At 43.4% G+C, this 16,088-nt stretch overlaps 1 protein-coding gene across 1 annotated transcript in view; it reads left to right on the top strand.

The window, feature by feature from the left end:
- The window catches only part of Aff3 (AF4/FMR2 family member 3), a 544,092-nt gene that overhangs the window by 487,072 nt on the left and 40,932 nt on the right, over positions 1–16,088 (top strand). The window contains exons 12-13 of the mRNA XM_008845867.1: positions 7,397–7,583; positions 15,795–16,087. Of these exons, the coding sequence (XP_008844089.1) occupies positions 7,397–7,583; positions 15,795–16,087 (480 nt within the window). The remainder of the gene's footprint in view (positions 1–7,396; positions 7,584–15,794; position 16,088) is intronic.

Here is a 16,088-nt window from a genome sequence, read left to right as displayed (position 1 = left end):
GGACAACTGGAGCACAACCAAGCCCAGGCCCTTGGCATGATCTCCCCACTCCCCCCTGCAGCACAGTCTCTTATCTCCACCTCTGTTCCCCATACTCCCACACATCTTCAGCCTTCTCTGCCAGGGGATGGGTTATCCTAGCAGGTCTCCCCAACTCTCTGATACCAAAGAGATCCCAGGCCACATCACAATTCTGCCCCAGCTGTCAGGAAAAGGATACTGAATTTCCTCCTGCAAGTGCTCACTGGCCAAGAAAGGCTTTTCAACACACTGTCCCCTAAAGCAAGGAGTACAAATTTGTGTTAACAAAGGCAGCTGCTGCCTCTTCACCTCATCTCTCAAGCAGTGCTCAGGACAGAAAGGAAACATAGCCATGTTGGCCTTGTAGCTATGCATGAAGAAGTGGGCTGGTCAAACCAACACAGGGTTACATTCTTTAGGGGGCAGCCCAACATCCTCCAGGGCCCTCACCCATATGGAATTGCATCTCAAATTATATCTGGCTTGTTTTGCTGCTCAGTGACGTTTGTAGACACATACCCCTGTAAGGACACACCCACCTGAAGGCAGGACCAGGGCCAGAAGACTTCATCTCTTCACAGAAGATAGCTGCATGGAGACTGTTCTCTGATAAGCCTTGCTTATTAAATGATGCTTGACTTTTTACTTTGCCTTGGTTTGAGAAATGTCTTTCTTCTTGGTTGGACTACATAGGGGCTTTTTTGTTACTGAAAGTAAACGTAGGCTTTAAATATGATCCAGAGCTTCAAACAATGGCTTTTATGTCTTGGTCTGTCTAGATGGCAATGTTCTTCACCCATCCTAAAAGAAAAAGCCAAAGAATCCAAAAGTGGGCCTACCCTAGAACAGAGCAATGTTAGTCAGACAGTGGTGCTATAAACTCAAGACTCTCAAACTCAAGAGCACTTTGGCACCTTTGGGGCAAATTCAAATTCCAAGCCTGGTGCCTATCGCAGCTAGAAAAGCATTAGAAAGGGAACAAACCCAGTAAATGATCAGGGCCCACAGTGACATCTGTGCTCCCTGGTATCTGAAATTGGTGGTCAAGCCTTATGTTCTCAAGCTCTTCTTAAATTGGCATTTAGGCACAACTCATTCCCCAGCTAGAGCTATATACATGGCTCAGTGAGCAGAGCAGCATCTCTGGACTCTGGTTTATATCAGAAGAGATCTTAGATGCTTCAATAGCGTCAGCAGTACAAAGAGGCATAATTTATGTCCAGATTTGTAGAGCTCCTGTATTACTGAATTTCTCTCCTGCTAAATGGGCAGGTTTTGTCAACTTTTATCCTTCCCTAAGGCCAGCAGAAAGTTCTAGAGCCTCTTGAGATATGAACAGTGCTATGTAATTCTTCTTTATGACCTTCATGTCCCCAAGCCATTCCAAGCTTCCATCCCACTGGTTCAAGGTAAAGGAGCCATGCTGCCTGCCCCTCCTGCTTCTGCACACCCTCTCCCAGGAGCTCTCAGGATCCCCTCCAGGCTGAAGCTTTCACACATGCTAACCCACGTCCCCCCGCTGCTCATTTCTAGACCTCACTGTAGCATCATTATGTATTGAAAAGCTGATCTAAGTAACTGTTTGATCAAACAAGGATTTAAAAGCTATAACAACCATCTATTTTGAAAGTAAAGAAAACGTAAACCCAGCTGATCACCTGCACCCATGGGTGTGCTAAGACTTTAGTAAAATGATTGTCCTAGATGCTTTCACCATTAATAAAAATAGCTAAAGTTAACCTTCAACTCAAGAAGTTAGCAGCACCATAAAACAAATCTGCAAATGTATAAAGAAGCAAAGCCATAACATGCTAGAATTACCATATAAATTAAGAACTATATCTTTGAAAATAAAAGATAAACCTAGCCAGGCATCATGGCTCATGCCTATAATCTCAACACTCAGGATAGTGAGGCAGGAGGATTGCTGCAAATTCATGGCAGCTTGTGTTACACAGAAGACACAGCAACACAAAGCTGCCCCCATATTGTTTGTGCATTTGTCGGTTTTCTGGTGTTGCTATTTTGATCCATCTTACTACCCAAAATGTAACCATTGGCAGAAACTGAGTGAAGGGTTATGTAGAGGGTTACTGAACTGTTTTTTACAATGTTCAGTGAAGCTGTATTTATCTCAAAGTATGATTTTTTTAATCTTAAAAAGAAAAATTTTAATCATAAACAGAAATAAGGAAGGGACTAGAAGATGGCTCAGCAGTTAGAGCACTTGCTGCTCTTCTGGAGGATCCAAGTTCAGTTCCCAGGACCTATATCTGACAGCTTACAACTCCAGGACCTATATCTGACAGCTTACAACTCCAGCTCCAGACACTCTGACACCCTCTTCTGGCCTTGATGAGCAGGCATACACACATGGCATAAAATAAATTAATTAAATAAATAAAGCCTTTTTGAAAAATAAATAATTGAAAAAAATAATTGGCTATGAAAGTGAGAATATACAGTTTGCCTTTTGTTTGCCCCCAATGCTACTAATCTAAATTCATGAGGTGGTGAAATATCTCCTGGTTATGGTCTCCCTGTGTCTGTCTGTCCTAACTGGAGCCATTCCAGACTTTCAGAATGGATGCTGACAGGACACTGACTTGGAGTCTCCAGCCAGTGCCTCCCAGACCCCTGACCTACAGGTGTATTCACTGCCAAAATGCAGTGAAAACTTCCATTGTTAAAGCTTCAGATCAGTACCAGTATTTTCACATCAGGGGATTTGATACAACCATTGGGACTGGGGGCTTTCTCTGGAAAATCCAAATATTTCATAATACTAGACTCTCAGCTATAGGATAGAGAGATACTGGCATGGGTGAGAAGCATTAAGCCCAAGAGGACCCTGCAGTCTGGTGCCTTCTCCACTGGTGAGCTCAGGGCCCAAGGTCATTTATCATCGTCAATGTTGGGCATTTGTTTTCCTCTAGCCTGCACACTTTACTTGTTTATGCTACTTGTCTGGCCCCTATGTAAGGTTAGGTTTTCAATTTTCAGCATGTTATGTAGATGGTAACTCATGAAATCCTAAACTCCCAAAGTAACAGGAAAAAAAAACAACACGTGTATATATGAACATCTCTTGGGCTACTTCATAGTGTACCAAAGGCTATTGACTTACAAACCATCTCAAGAGCCAGTTTTCCTGTATTGATTCCATCTACATTTATTGAGAATCTAATTATGACAGACCTTCTACTGGAGACATGTTACATGGCTAAATCAGATTATTCCTATTCTTAATGTGGTCAGGGCTACAGTAGCCCAATGAGCAGTGTACTAGAGGAATTCAGAGGAGGGAAGCATCAGTTACATCTGGGGAATTGGGAAAAGCTTGACAGAAGAGGATATCACTGTGTCTCAGTTTCTGGAGAGTGAGTAGAGAGGAGCAGCCAGAAGAAGAAAGGACTTTCTGACACAGGACAACAGGTATGTAGTCCTCAGCTTGGATGGGATACAGCCCACCAAGATGGTAAGAGCTGGCTCAGGGACAGACCCATTAAAGGGAAGCTAGGCCTGATTGGGCCCAACTATAAGGAGAATCAGAAGCCATGCTAGGTAGAGAAACTGATCCTGGAGGGATGGCAGAGCAAACATTTGAGAGTCAACAGTCCCATGGGTTTGTGTATTAGAAGGTAATTCCATGACAGTGATGCGCCACAGCATGGCTCTGGTCATTTTTACTCCTCAAACGAGGGCATGGCTTTAAATCAACTGCTGTCAGTGGAGATGCTACTAGTCTGCCATTGCCTAGGCCCTGATGGTGGCTTGGAAATGGAGTATTTGTTGAGTTCCTATGAAGTGTTCAGCAAGGAGCTTAAGTATTTACTAACCCTCAGGTCACAGCATGTGTGGCTTTATAACCAAGAAACCATCAGTGCCAGCCAGATATAAAACCCCTCCTGAGCCACTTGTCACTGGGAAGCTGTGGGCAGCATGGAGTGTTCATTCAGTTCCCACAGTGTCTGGCAGGCATGAGAACGTGACTCTGACTGTGAAATCCAGGGTGTGTCATTTCCATTCTGGATCTTTTATTTTATAGTCTGTATTCAAACTCAGCTTGGGCCAGATTCTGGAAGGAATATGTCAATGAAAATGAAGGCAGAGGCATGGCAAATACATGTACAAGTACTCTAGAGTAAAGCTGGGCATCTGTTAAGGGTATGTTTGAAGTATTTAAATCTAGCCACCCACAATGCCAGCAGAGCAAGCAGTTCATGAAATCATGATAGAAAATGGAGAGAAACTCGGGGACCTTCCTCAGTTATAACAAATGGAGTTTATAACACCTACAAATTGGGCCATGTGTTGTACATATCTGAAAGGAAGAAATGTTAAAATAAGAAAGAGCATGTGGCTCTGAAGTCCCCTCCCATTTTAAAGAACCGAGAGATAGTAACCTTGTTGAAAAGTTAGGTCTCTTTTTTTAACACTGATTAAGTCACTGATGGATTTTTCTCCCCGTTTAGTTCACTATTTAGTAATCACCTGTGAGCACACATCACATGCTGAACACTGTACTAAGCTTTAGTGACACAAAGACCTTTCTTTTATTTGTGAGAGGGTTGTTTGTTTGAGATGGGGTCTCACATCCTCTTTGAGTTACATTGGGGCTGTACCCTGATTAACCCATCACATGTCAAAAACATTGTAGATATTAATACATTAAGTCCACCCAACCTGCCAAACATCTCAGCACACTGGAGAGTTCTGGTTGTTTCTCCTTATGACAACATAGCTGCTGCTACCCAGCATCACCAGAAGGTAAGACTGCATATCTCAGACCCTGGGAAAGATCCAAATTCAACACTTCACATACAGTTTCTAAGCACATATTGCATTCCCATCACATTTAGTCCAAAATCTAAAGTCAAACACCATTGTAAATCAAGGGCTCTCTATATATTCAATCTTGACCCCCAAAGGCATCATAAGTCTCTCAACTCTTAGAAGCAAAGCATGAAGAAAAATCTGAATTCTGAGTTCTCCATGGTATATAAGAATTATGCCAGGACAACTGTCATTTTAAATCAGTTATTCAATTTAAGAAAGAAAAGCATAGAAATGCCAGGCTTTTCTGCCAACCTAATGCAGATCATAGATTGTGGTGTTGTGACTGGTGTGCCTCATCATGAAGGAGAGCAGTGATAAAGAAGGCAGCATGGTGACTATTGAGCATGTTCCTAGAAACTATAGCACCACTTTTCAAAGATAACCCTTCACTCTGGGGTGCAGGCCACAAGGAATTCCATACACAGCACATTCTGTTTGGTGTGGATCCAGACAGGCAGCATGCACTGTCAAGGCCAATGAGCATAATTTTATAAAACCAATCAAAAGGTACTTTGTTCATATTTATTTCTTGATTTTCAACAAATGTCAAATGAGACAGGGAGACTCCTCTTTGGTACATATCTGCCCCCACCATCCTTTTAGCAAGAAGCCTCTAGGCCATGAGTTGCTTTCCTTTTCTTGGTTGGTTTGGTTTGGGGAGGGCGTGTTTCCCCCCAGTGTTTGGGGGTCTACCAACAAACTCTTAATGTGGATCACAGATGTCCATAATTGACACATTCCAAGTCCCACCTCCCAATAATTCCATTGATAGTAGCCATCGCCCTTTAGCCAACTGGAAGATGGATTTCATTCATAAGAGGAAAAGGAAATATTTCAGTCCCTTAAGCATGGACTATACTTCCCCTCCTCTGTCTCAAGATCCCACATTCCTCTTTAATGCCAGACACCAGTAATAGGCTGGAAACAAAATCCTACAGCTCACACAAGGTATGAGCCTGCAGATGTGCTCTGATGTAGAGGAATTTAGGTAGATACTCTGTGTGGACAGTGACATTGGTGGGAAGGAATGAAAACTAACAGAGAAGCTTGTATTCAAACTCCAGATTCCTCAACCCTGCCACTCAAAAAGGTTATTTTATTGCCAGATATCTTAAGAGATTGTTTCTTGTCTTATGGTTTTTATAAGAAAAGCAAAGACGCCAGTACTTCCCTCCTCACAGTCCCAACACTGAGGGATTTATGAGACAGCCCTAAGGCAAAGCATTTGTCTGAAATTTAAGGGATGGGTGAAAAGGGCCCTTTACCTCATTCTGGCAGCTTTGCACTTGAGACTATAAACCTTAATGAGCTCCCAGTACCAACCTTCACTAAAGTTCAGTCCTGTTGAAACAATAGTCACAGTTGGAAGTGGCAAACAGATTTTCATTGACTCAACATTTTAAAAAATGACCATTTTCTGAGTTTAGAGCTTGACCTCAAAAGAACATAGCAGACAAGCGTGGTGGCACACACCTGTAGTCCCAGCACTTGGGAGGCAGAGGCAGGCAGCTCTCTGTGAGTTCAAGGCCTGCCTGGTCTACATGGTGAGTTCCAGGCCAGCTAGGGCTGCAGGAGGACCCTATCTCAAAAAGACCAAAAACAGGACACATCCAAGTGTGTTTCAGTTCATTTAAATAAAGGACTTGGAAGATGTTGAATATTGTGTGAGTACTGAAATTTTCTTTCTGACTTAAGCACTCAGGTAGATAGATATGTGGTATTTGAATTTTGTGATTAATGGATTAACTGTTGTCACTGAACATAAGGACTGTATGGCAAATTTCAATGTGCATTTAATTATCAAGTGTCAGCCGGAAATGCTGTTTCTATAAACCACTGCACAAGGATTAGTTTTTAAAATGTAGAATATAAAAGTGTGTTCATGAAGGGGCAAAAGTTCTTTAGTGAAGGACTCAAAGATTACTGTTTACACCATGTCAGCTTCCCTAATGAGCACAATACTAGATACTACAATGGGGGAAAAAAAAAGAGTGAAGCAAGATGTTTAGCTTTTGACAGTCCCAAAATCAGTGGAACCTTCCAGCAGGCCATGAAGGCTCAAAAGCAGAACTAGATGCCTTTCCTGACAGCTTTCTTCCTGATCCTTGCCCTCAGACATTTTCCTCTGGGGCAAAAATTAAGTTATTTTTGACATTTTACAAAATATTTTGAGGTCTTGTATTTTCTTGGATTTGTGTAGGTGTTTGGATTCAGAGGTGCATTTGAAAAGCGTTTTGAAAACAGCTGCCACACAGAAACAGCTGCTAGGGTATTACACACCTTGCCCTCTGAGTGGCCACACGTTTAACCAGCACCCAGCTACCAAAGGGCGCTGTTCATTCTCCATTTATTTCTGGGTCTGATTTTCACTGATTTTGGCTTTGATGGCTGCCCTGTGAGTCCAGGTCCTGGTGGACAGATGTATACAGTCTGCGCCTCCTCTTCCCTTTGCCAGGATGGCAGCCTACTGGTGTTTCCTATTTGCTCACTTGGCTTTCTTTCTCTTTCCTTCCCGGGGGGCTTGGTGGACTGGCAGCACCGTGGTCCAGCAGACCAACTGCAGAGGTTCTGTGCCGTCCAGCAAGGGCAGCAGCAGCGGCAGCAGCAGCGGCAGCAGCAGCTCCTCCAGCGACTCCGAGAGCAGCTCGGGTTCTGATTCAGAGACCGAGAGCAGCTCCAGTGAAAGCGAGGGCAGCAAGCCTCCTCACTACTCCAGCCCCGAGGTAAGCAGCAGGCAGTGGGCTCAGACTCCAGCTCCAGAGACCAGCAAGCCCCCAGTTGGCTCTCGCCCTGCCTGCCCCCCGACCCTCTTGGCTGTAGTCTGGAGCAGGGTAGAAAAACCTGTTGGGCTTTGGGGCTCCGCTTTCTCCCTACTATGCCCCCTCTCCCAAGCCTCTAATGACACTGCTTCTTTTCAAGTACAAAGCAACATCTTTCACTGTCCAAAAATCTCTGACTTCCAGAAATTTCCACATAGGCTATAAAGACCGGAAGTAACCTATGGCCAGAGTCTCTCGGGGTCAGCCCAGGCAATAACTAGGCAGGGAAGTTCGTCACTTGGGAACTGTGACCACCCCTAAATCACAGGGACAAGAGTTTTATGCATTGGGTATGCACAGAATCTTAACATTTCTGAAGTTTGTCACAGATCAGAAGAACAAGGGCTATAAATATTAATAAACCCTTCCTGTGTTTTCTTTGTGAAAATATAAAAGGAGAAATTAACATCCACCTACAAATAATAATGAAACCTTTTACAGCTGTGATCAGTATCTAAAGGGAAGATTTAGGTGCCTCATATAAAAACATTATAAGGTACCAATAAAAACCATTGCTGTTTCTACTTTAAGTGGTAAAAGGGAAATTAAACAGCAATTCAGAGTCCGAAGATTCTGGGGTGAGAGCTGAGAGCCAGGTCTTTGGAGCCCTAAGGGCAGGCTCTGGTTTCTCAAGAATGAATAAAGCACAGTTTCTTCCTGACTACATAATAAACATTTGACATCACCATGGATCGTGGGGTCTAACAGTTTGCTTACAACCCTCTGTACTATTTAAGGGACCAGATTTCTAAATAGGCTCTGACATGAGGACAGACCCATTCATAGACTCCAGCTATGAGAAAAGAGCACCTTGTGTAGCATGTACACACAGCTTCATGCCAGTGCCTCACCTGGAAGTGGTTATGGTCCCACCTTATGTTCACAGAGGGCTTTTCACATCCCAGGAAGTAATTTTTCATGTCCCCACAGCCCTTCTTTTCTCTCCAGCGCCTTTCTGCTTTGTAGCAAGGCTCTTCATTCATCTAAAATAGGTCTTCTCACCCTTGTCTTCTCTCTTTCCGCAAAGCCTCTTCCTCTCTGCCCATCCATCTGTCTCTGTGTGTCTGCCTCTATCCAGATACACCCGGTGAAAAACCTTAGCAACATTAACTCTAAAACTCATACAGCTTATTTTAACCCTGGCTTGTCCCCACAATTAAGCCATTTTTCCTCCCTCATCATTCATTCCTTCACTTGTTCATTATTCATTCAATAAATATTTATTGACCATCAGCCACAGGCTTGGTGCTTCACTTCAGAATACAACAGTTACATGACAGAAAATATTGTCTTCCCAGACCTACTATTCTAATGGGAATTATGTGAAGTAGGAAAATACAGGAGTTAAAGAGAATAAAATATAGGAGGTAATTGGGATTTATTAGTGGCTCCCTTGTGTTATAATTTGTTGAGAAACAACAGAATATTGGATTATAAAAAATAACAGGCCCGGGACTGTAGCTCAGTGGTAGAGCACATGCACAAAGCCTGTTTGATCCCCAGTACCAGAAAGAAAAAAAAGAAAGAAGGATTGGAGGGAGAGAGAGAAAAGGAAAAGAGAGAAAAGGAAGGCAGGGAGGGAAGGGGGGAGGGGGAGAAGGACATAATTGAGGCCCAAGACAGTGCAGGAACCAGGGGTGGGGATGGATTAAAAGGGTGTCTGCAAAGAGCCTCCTGTCCAGCGTCCTCTTTGTGACTTTGCATGTTAAAGTGGTACATAATGAGTCTTGTTTTCACACTGAAACATGAATCCTAGGGCTCCTGAGTTCCTGGAACCCTGCCCGAGCAACACAGCACTTTCTAAAAGTCACTTCAAGCATTACCAGGCTTACACCTCCGGGGTGGTGGATGGAGGCTCTTACCATTTCTTGCATAAGATCTTAGCAGTATCTGGCTAAAGAGGGGAAATTCTTAAAGTTCCTGGAGAGCACATGAGGTTCTCCCTTCCTTCTTCATGTGGAAGGAAGGCAGGCAGAAGTGAAATAATGCATTAGCCACACTGCCCAGTACTCCTTTCTGCTGATAAGGGAAGTATGTATTTACTAGAATAGGAGTAGAGTCCTTCAGCCTAAGTGTGACCACCCATAAATCACAGAGAAAAAAGTTTTATGCATTGGGCGTGCATAGAATTATACCTTTCTATAGTTGTCTTGGATCAGAAGAACCCTGTAGCAATGAAATGGGCTTGCAGACAAACATCACAGTGCTGGATAATAGCAAGACCCTGCTTCTCTCTGATGCAGCTGGCCTAGACTGCCTTGCAGACAGCAGGGAGCCCGGTGTTACGAGAACCATAAGGTAGGCCAGCTTCCATAGCCCCGCACCTCATCCACTGCTCAGATCCAACTGTGCTGCCTTGAAGCAAATAGCCCTGGTATTCACTTCCTCCAAGACCATCCTTTTATGGGAGTAGAAAAAGAGAAAGCACTTGTGTTCCGGGTATCTGTGTTCTTCTCCCACTATGCCAGTGCTTGGAAAACCCATTGTCTACTGAGATTCCTACAAGCTGTTCTTTATAGACATGATTGCTGAAAACCACTTCATCTTACATGAGTCACCTCAGCATGGCCAGGCCAGCTTGGCAAGCTAACACAGAAGAGCCTGTCTACATTCACATAGCTGTGAATTCCCTCTGGGCTAGCTTGTGCTGGACTATTTTCAGCCTCAATTTTTTCACTTGGGTTTTCTCTATAAGTTTTCCTGGCATTGGCTGTACACCCACTCATGCCAGTGCTTCTCCGGGGTGAAAATTGCCTTTCCATGAAGCTGCCATACTGACAACACACAGAACTTCCTGGCCCAGAATTGCCAGAGTCACTACAAGACCCTAGTTACATCATACAAGTTCTTGGGTAAAGCAAGTTAACCCCACATTGTTACACTGGACACTTCCCAGCCCTTAATACTGCATCATGGTATTTCCCAAGTGAATCTGACCATGACAACCTTCCTTTGTCGAACATATGATCTAAAAATACATTTTTAAATTATTTAATAACCACATACTTAGAAGAAGCATTTTATTACATCAGCATTGACATATTCAATAACAATTTTCTGAGCTAGGCTGCATCTCTTACAAAATTGGCTGTACATTTTTAGGTTTACAGTTGAATTATTAAAGTTATACAATATTGTACTCAGTATAAACCCTATAAGACATAAAATTTAATGTTTTAAATTTTAAAAAAGATCTCCATTTCATTATTAAAATACAGTTTCATGCAGAAAATTTCATTTTTAAAGGTTACAACAGATCCTTCTTTAAAATCAGCAGAAATGTGATGCATGTTACTTAAAGATGCACATTCTCCTGTTAATCAGGTACCTCGGGGTACATGGCAGTGTGTGCTGTAAGGGATGTTAATGAAACAGGGTCAGGGTGGAGAGCTTGTACATGGATCAGGTAGACTAATTGTGAGAGAGAGCTGTGGCCAGACCTAGAAAGCAGCAAACCAGGAAACAAATACAAACCCTGGGCAGAAACCCCAGTGGATACCCCAGGAAATGGGGCATCACCAGTGCATAGTGGCAAGTGAGACTCCAGAGTCTGGGTTTTCCTCTGCAGGGCTGCCTAACTGCCATTTGTGTTTCCACAACCACAGCTGCCTCCTCCCCACAGAGGCAGCTATTACCCTTCTGCCTAATCTATGAGGTGGTCTCAAGAAACATGACACAGCTTGAGTGACATTTCTTCCACTGAGAGCAGGAGCATAGCATTTTGGCTCCCAGACCTGGCATGGCTGCTGCAAGGCTGTTGAAAAACAGAGACCTGGCCCTAACCAGAAAGAAACATGGTTTGTGTTGAAGCCAGAGGTTACATACCATGAAACAAAAGACTATGTTGGGTGTAATAGAGGTCAGCAGGCATTGTGTGGAAGGTTGGTGTTTTCTCTGAATAGCAGTCTAATGCTCTCATTTTAAGTTAAGGACTGACATTTCTCAAAAGAATGAGGTCCCCTTTCATGAGGCTACTACACAGGAGAGCAGTGGGGAAAGGGGAGACAGCTAGTGCTGAGAATCTGGTCTGCACACCTGGTAGGCAAGTCCAGGTTTAGCCCAAGTGGAGTCTGGGAACCGTTCGGGTTTGGCATATTGTTTAACCTCCCTGAGTCTCATGTACAAATTAGGAAAGATAATATTTCTTATCTGTAAAAATTGAGCTACATAACATATGCAAAACAGGAGACATAATGTAGGTGTTCCAGCAATGATAAATGATTCCAAGATGGCTCTTGAATGGCAGCCTGGGGAATTTGGATTTTATCTAAGAGGCAATAGGAGGCTGTTGTAGACCCTTGAGAAATGGAAGGTGATTTAGTGATGTATTAAAAATGATACTTCAGACTCCTTTCAGCTTTGAAGTTCAGAAAGAATGAATGACCCTAGAGCACATTAGGCAATGGGCCCATCCTAAATGCATAAACTTCTACTGCTCATCATGAATAGCCCTGTTAGGACATTCCTTTGTGACTCTCCTCATGTGCACCTGTGTTTCAGCTACAAACAAGACGTCCATGTTCTCACATGTGAGAGATGGGAGCTAGGTGGAGGGAAAGCTAATCTTAAACACAATAGTGAGTGGCATGAGTTCTGTGCTCTGCTCTGGTAGTTGAACCCTCCCTGTTATGAATATGATGAACCTTTATTCTTCTATAAGGCCCCTTCTACCTCCACATCCCAGCTTCTTAGGAGCACTGGGGTATGACACAAAGCTCTGATAGCACTGATTCTCCTATGGTCACAGTGAAATGGATACAGGGGAGACAAACTTAGAAGCTGTAGATGTTTGTCATCAAATTAGTTTTCAGGGGGCTGAGGATGTAGCACAGTTGGTACAGTGCTTGCCTAGCATGCATGAGACCCTTAGCTTAATCCCCAGCATCACGTACACCAAGTATGGTGGTGCAGATTAGTAATCCCAACACTCAAGAGGTAGACAAAAGAGTATCTCAGATGTTCAAGGTTATTCTAGGCTCCATAGTAAGTTCAAGGCCAGCCTGAGTTACATGAGCATCTGCCTCAAAAAGACAAAAGAATGGCTTTCAGGCATTCAGAGCTAACCTCAGGGAAGGTAGGGAGTCCCCTTGGCAAGAATTTGTCTTCCTTTTGGCTGCCCTTACAGACAAAGGCCGGTATACTCCACAGGGTCCCTTCTTCCCTTTGTCTGGAGAAGCCAAAATAAAGTAAGAAATTGAACATAACATTTAATGGTACAAAAAGATAATAACCTGAGTATCCCTAATCCAAAAATCAAAAATCCAGGTGCTTTAAAATCTGCAGCCTATTGGGTATTGATATGAGGCTACACATGAAAACTTCACATCATGATACTTTGTTCCATGTACAAAGTTACTTTTAAAAGTATATAAATTTACCACTGAGTGGGGGTTGAGGGGGTGGGGGTGGTGTGTGCAGAGGAGATGGCTCTACCAGTTAAAGTGCTTCCTGCAAGCTTGAAGACCTGAGATTGAATCCCCAGAGCCCACCTAACACCTGTCATGGTAGTGGGTGTCTGTAATCCTAACATTTCTACAGTGAGATAGGAGACAGAGACAAGAGTATACACCAACTCCCAGTTCAGCTACTCTGACATAGGCAGCAGCAAACAGCAGAGGATCTGCCACAAACAAGGGAGGTAAAGACTGATACCTGAGGTTGTCCTCTGACCTCCACTAATGCCATGGCATGCACTATCTGCCTCTCTCTTTCTCTCTCTCTCTCTCTTTCTCTCTCTCTTGCTTTCTCGCTCTCTCGCTCTTTTGGAACTATCTGCACACACAGATACATGTATATACCTCTCTCAATCTCTCACACATACACACAAATTACCATAAGGATATGCATATAAAATGTGTAGACTTTATACAAATATTCCAAATCCAAAACTAATATTAAACCCAAAACATTCCTGGTCTCAAGCATTTAGAGTAATAGAGACTCAACTGGTGTATCTTCCTGTTCCTTTTCATCTTACTCTAGAGACCTGACCCTTTTGGAGGCATAAAAACATGTGAAGCAAAAACTCAAGTCAAAGGCCAGACTCCCTGTCCGGGCATCGACAATTACACCTGTGGTCCAGTATGAATCAGCTCTATAACAAGAGAATAGGGACAGATTCCCCACCTTGGCCTTCCAGGTCACAGGGTTATCAATCTTATCTGCTAAGAGCAACTGGCAAGATGTCACTGCTCCCCACCCCATCTGATGGGCTGGTTCCTGGTGGCTGTACCTTCTGAGACCTAACAGAGGCTTCCCATCTCCCTGAACTGTGCCCCCAACTCCTGCAGGCTTGGCCAGCAGCCTGATATCTCAGACATATACCCCTCCTTACCCTCTTAGATCTGTGACTATACCTAGAGGCCCAAGCTCTGCTCCAAATATGCACCCCACTGTTGAAAAATAAATCTTGATACATCAAGGAGGCTTTTGGAATTTTTTTTCTCCCATAGCAAAACCTGGAAAATTTTTCCTTCCATGGCAAAACCTGACTAGCTCTGGTTCTAGACTTGTCAAGCTTGAAATACAAGAGGTTAAAGGTGGAGCTCAGTGATGGTACTTAGCATGTGCAATGCCCTGGGTTCCAGCACAGCTGTAGGTAGGTGGTCGGTAGATGAGTAATAGAGTGATAGATTTTAGATAATAAAGATAAATGGTAGACAGTATACACAAATAAATGATAGATGATAGAGAATAGAGATGGAGAGAGAGAGAGAGAGAGAGAGAGAGAGAGAGAGAAATCCTCAGCTAGACATGCCTTCTTCTTCTAGGCCATTAGCCCTTGAAGCAGTAGATACCTTGGTTTCAGAGAGAGGAGGCCATAGAAAGGAAAAAATCACTTTGATCCTTCAAAAGGTTTCTCCCCTGTCATTTATAGTGACAGATTAGAAATATTCTGGCTCAACTCCTATGCCTCTCAATAGACTTTTTCTTATAATAATCCTAATGTTATATAAATGAACTTTTATTAGGATTCAATATTTACTCCCTATACAATCTTGATTTTTTTAACCTCTTTGGAACATAAATCCTTATAAATTCAACTCAGAACCATAGGCTTCTTTCAGGAAAAGGTATGTCAGCCCAAACTTTCCTATTCTGTTTAAGGGCCCTCCCTGAACCTGAGCTGATTTGTGGGTAAGAGTGTAAGACCCATGACACACAAGATTAACTCTAAATTACCAGAACTGCCTTCACAAAGGGTTTCCATGGTTGTCTCCATGCCAGAACATTTCTGGCAATGTGGCAGAAGTGACAGAAGCAGGCTGAGTAATACTAAATCCAGCTGCCAGCACATTACAGGGCACACTATGTGCCTTTAAAACTGTTCTGTGCCACCAAATAAGCCATCTTCCCAAAGTGGCTGCTTTTACACTAAATGCCTATGACCTTACCTTCACCACATAAATTATATGCTATTTCTTTGGGATTCTGGATTCACAGATTTTCTCCAAACTGCTAAGTCTTTAAAAAGGGATTCAGGGGAGGGCTAGCACAATGGGTCAGCACTTAAGAGCGCTGGCTGCTCATGCAGAGGACCCAGATTTGATTCCCAGCACCCATATGGTGGCTAACAACCCCAGTTCCAGGGGATCTGACACCCTGTTCTGACCTCCACAGGTATTGCACAAGGGTGCACTTACATACATGCAGGCAATACACTCATACACATAAAAATAAATAAAATATTTTTTTAAAAAAAGGAAAAAAAAAAGATGTTTTAATGCTCAGGACCTCCCAAGTATTATTCCCCAGTGAAGCAGGGAAATTCACGGAATCTCACATCGGTGTGTATATACAATTACAAATATATACGGATGGCTATATATGTACACACATACCATCTAGCACTGTTTAACACTCATATATGCTGGGACTGGGTTGGGATAGGCACAGTGCTGTCCCCTTATTTTGAAACTGCTGCTGCATGTGCAGTGAGGTGCCAGGGCTGCCTACCCATGCCTGCGGCCTCCTCCTCTTCCTCTTCTTCCTCCTCCTCCTTCCTCTTCCTCTTCTTCGAATAGAATGTCAAGATTTAAAAAAAAAAAAAAAAAAAAAAACCTTTTCATGGACCCTGTAATAAAAGCTGTTTTGTCGTGGGTTTTCTGTTTTCAGGCCGAACCAGCGTCCTCTAACAAATGGCAGCTGGATAAATGGCTAAACAAAGTTAATCCGCACAAGCCACCTATTCTGATCCAAAATGAAAGCCATGGGCCAGAGAGGAATCAATATTACACCCCTGTGAAAGATGAAGGGCAGGACTGCGGGAAACTTCCGGACATCTGCCCGGCCAGCCTGAGAGAGAAGGAGAGCAAGAGTGCCTGCAAGGAGGAGCAGAGGCCGCGGACGGCCAACAAGGCCCCGGGCAGCAAAGGGGCGAAGCAGAAGTCCCCGCCCGCGGCCGTGGCC

The sequence above is a fragment of the Nannospalax galili genome, unplaced genomic scaffold (assembly GCF_000622305.1).
Source record: "Nannospalax galili isolate Female #2095 unplaced genomic scaffold, S.galili_v1.0 scaffold182, whole genome shotgun sequence".
Classification (NCBI taxonomy): domain Eukaryota; kingdom Metazoa; phylum Chordata; class Mammalia; order Rodentia; family Spalacidae; genus Nannospalax; species Nannospalax galili.
Note: the sequence above shows the minus strand (reverse complement) of the source record. Positions and strands in the feature narration are given on the sequence as shown.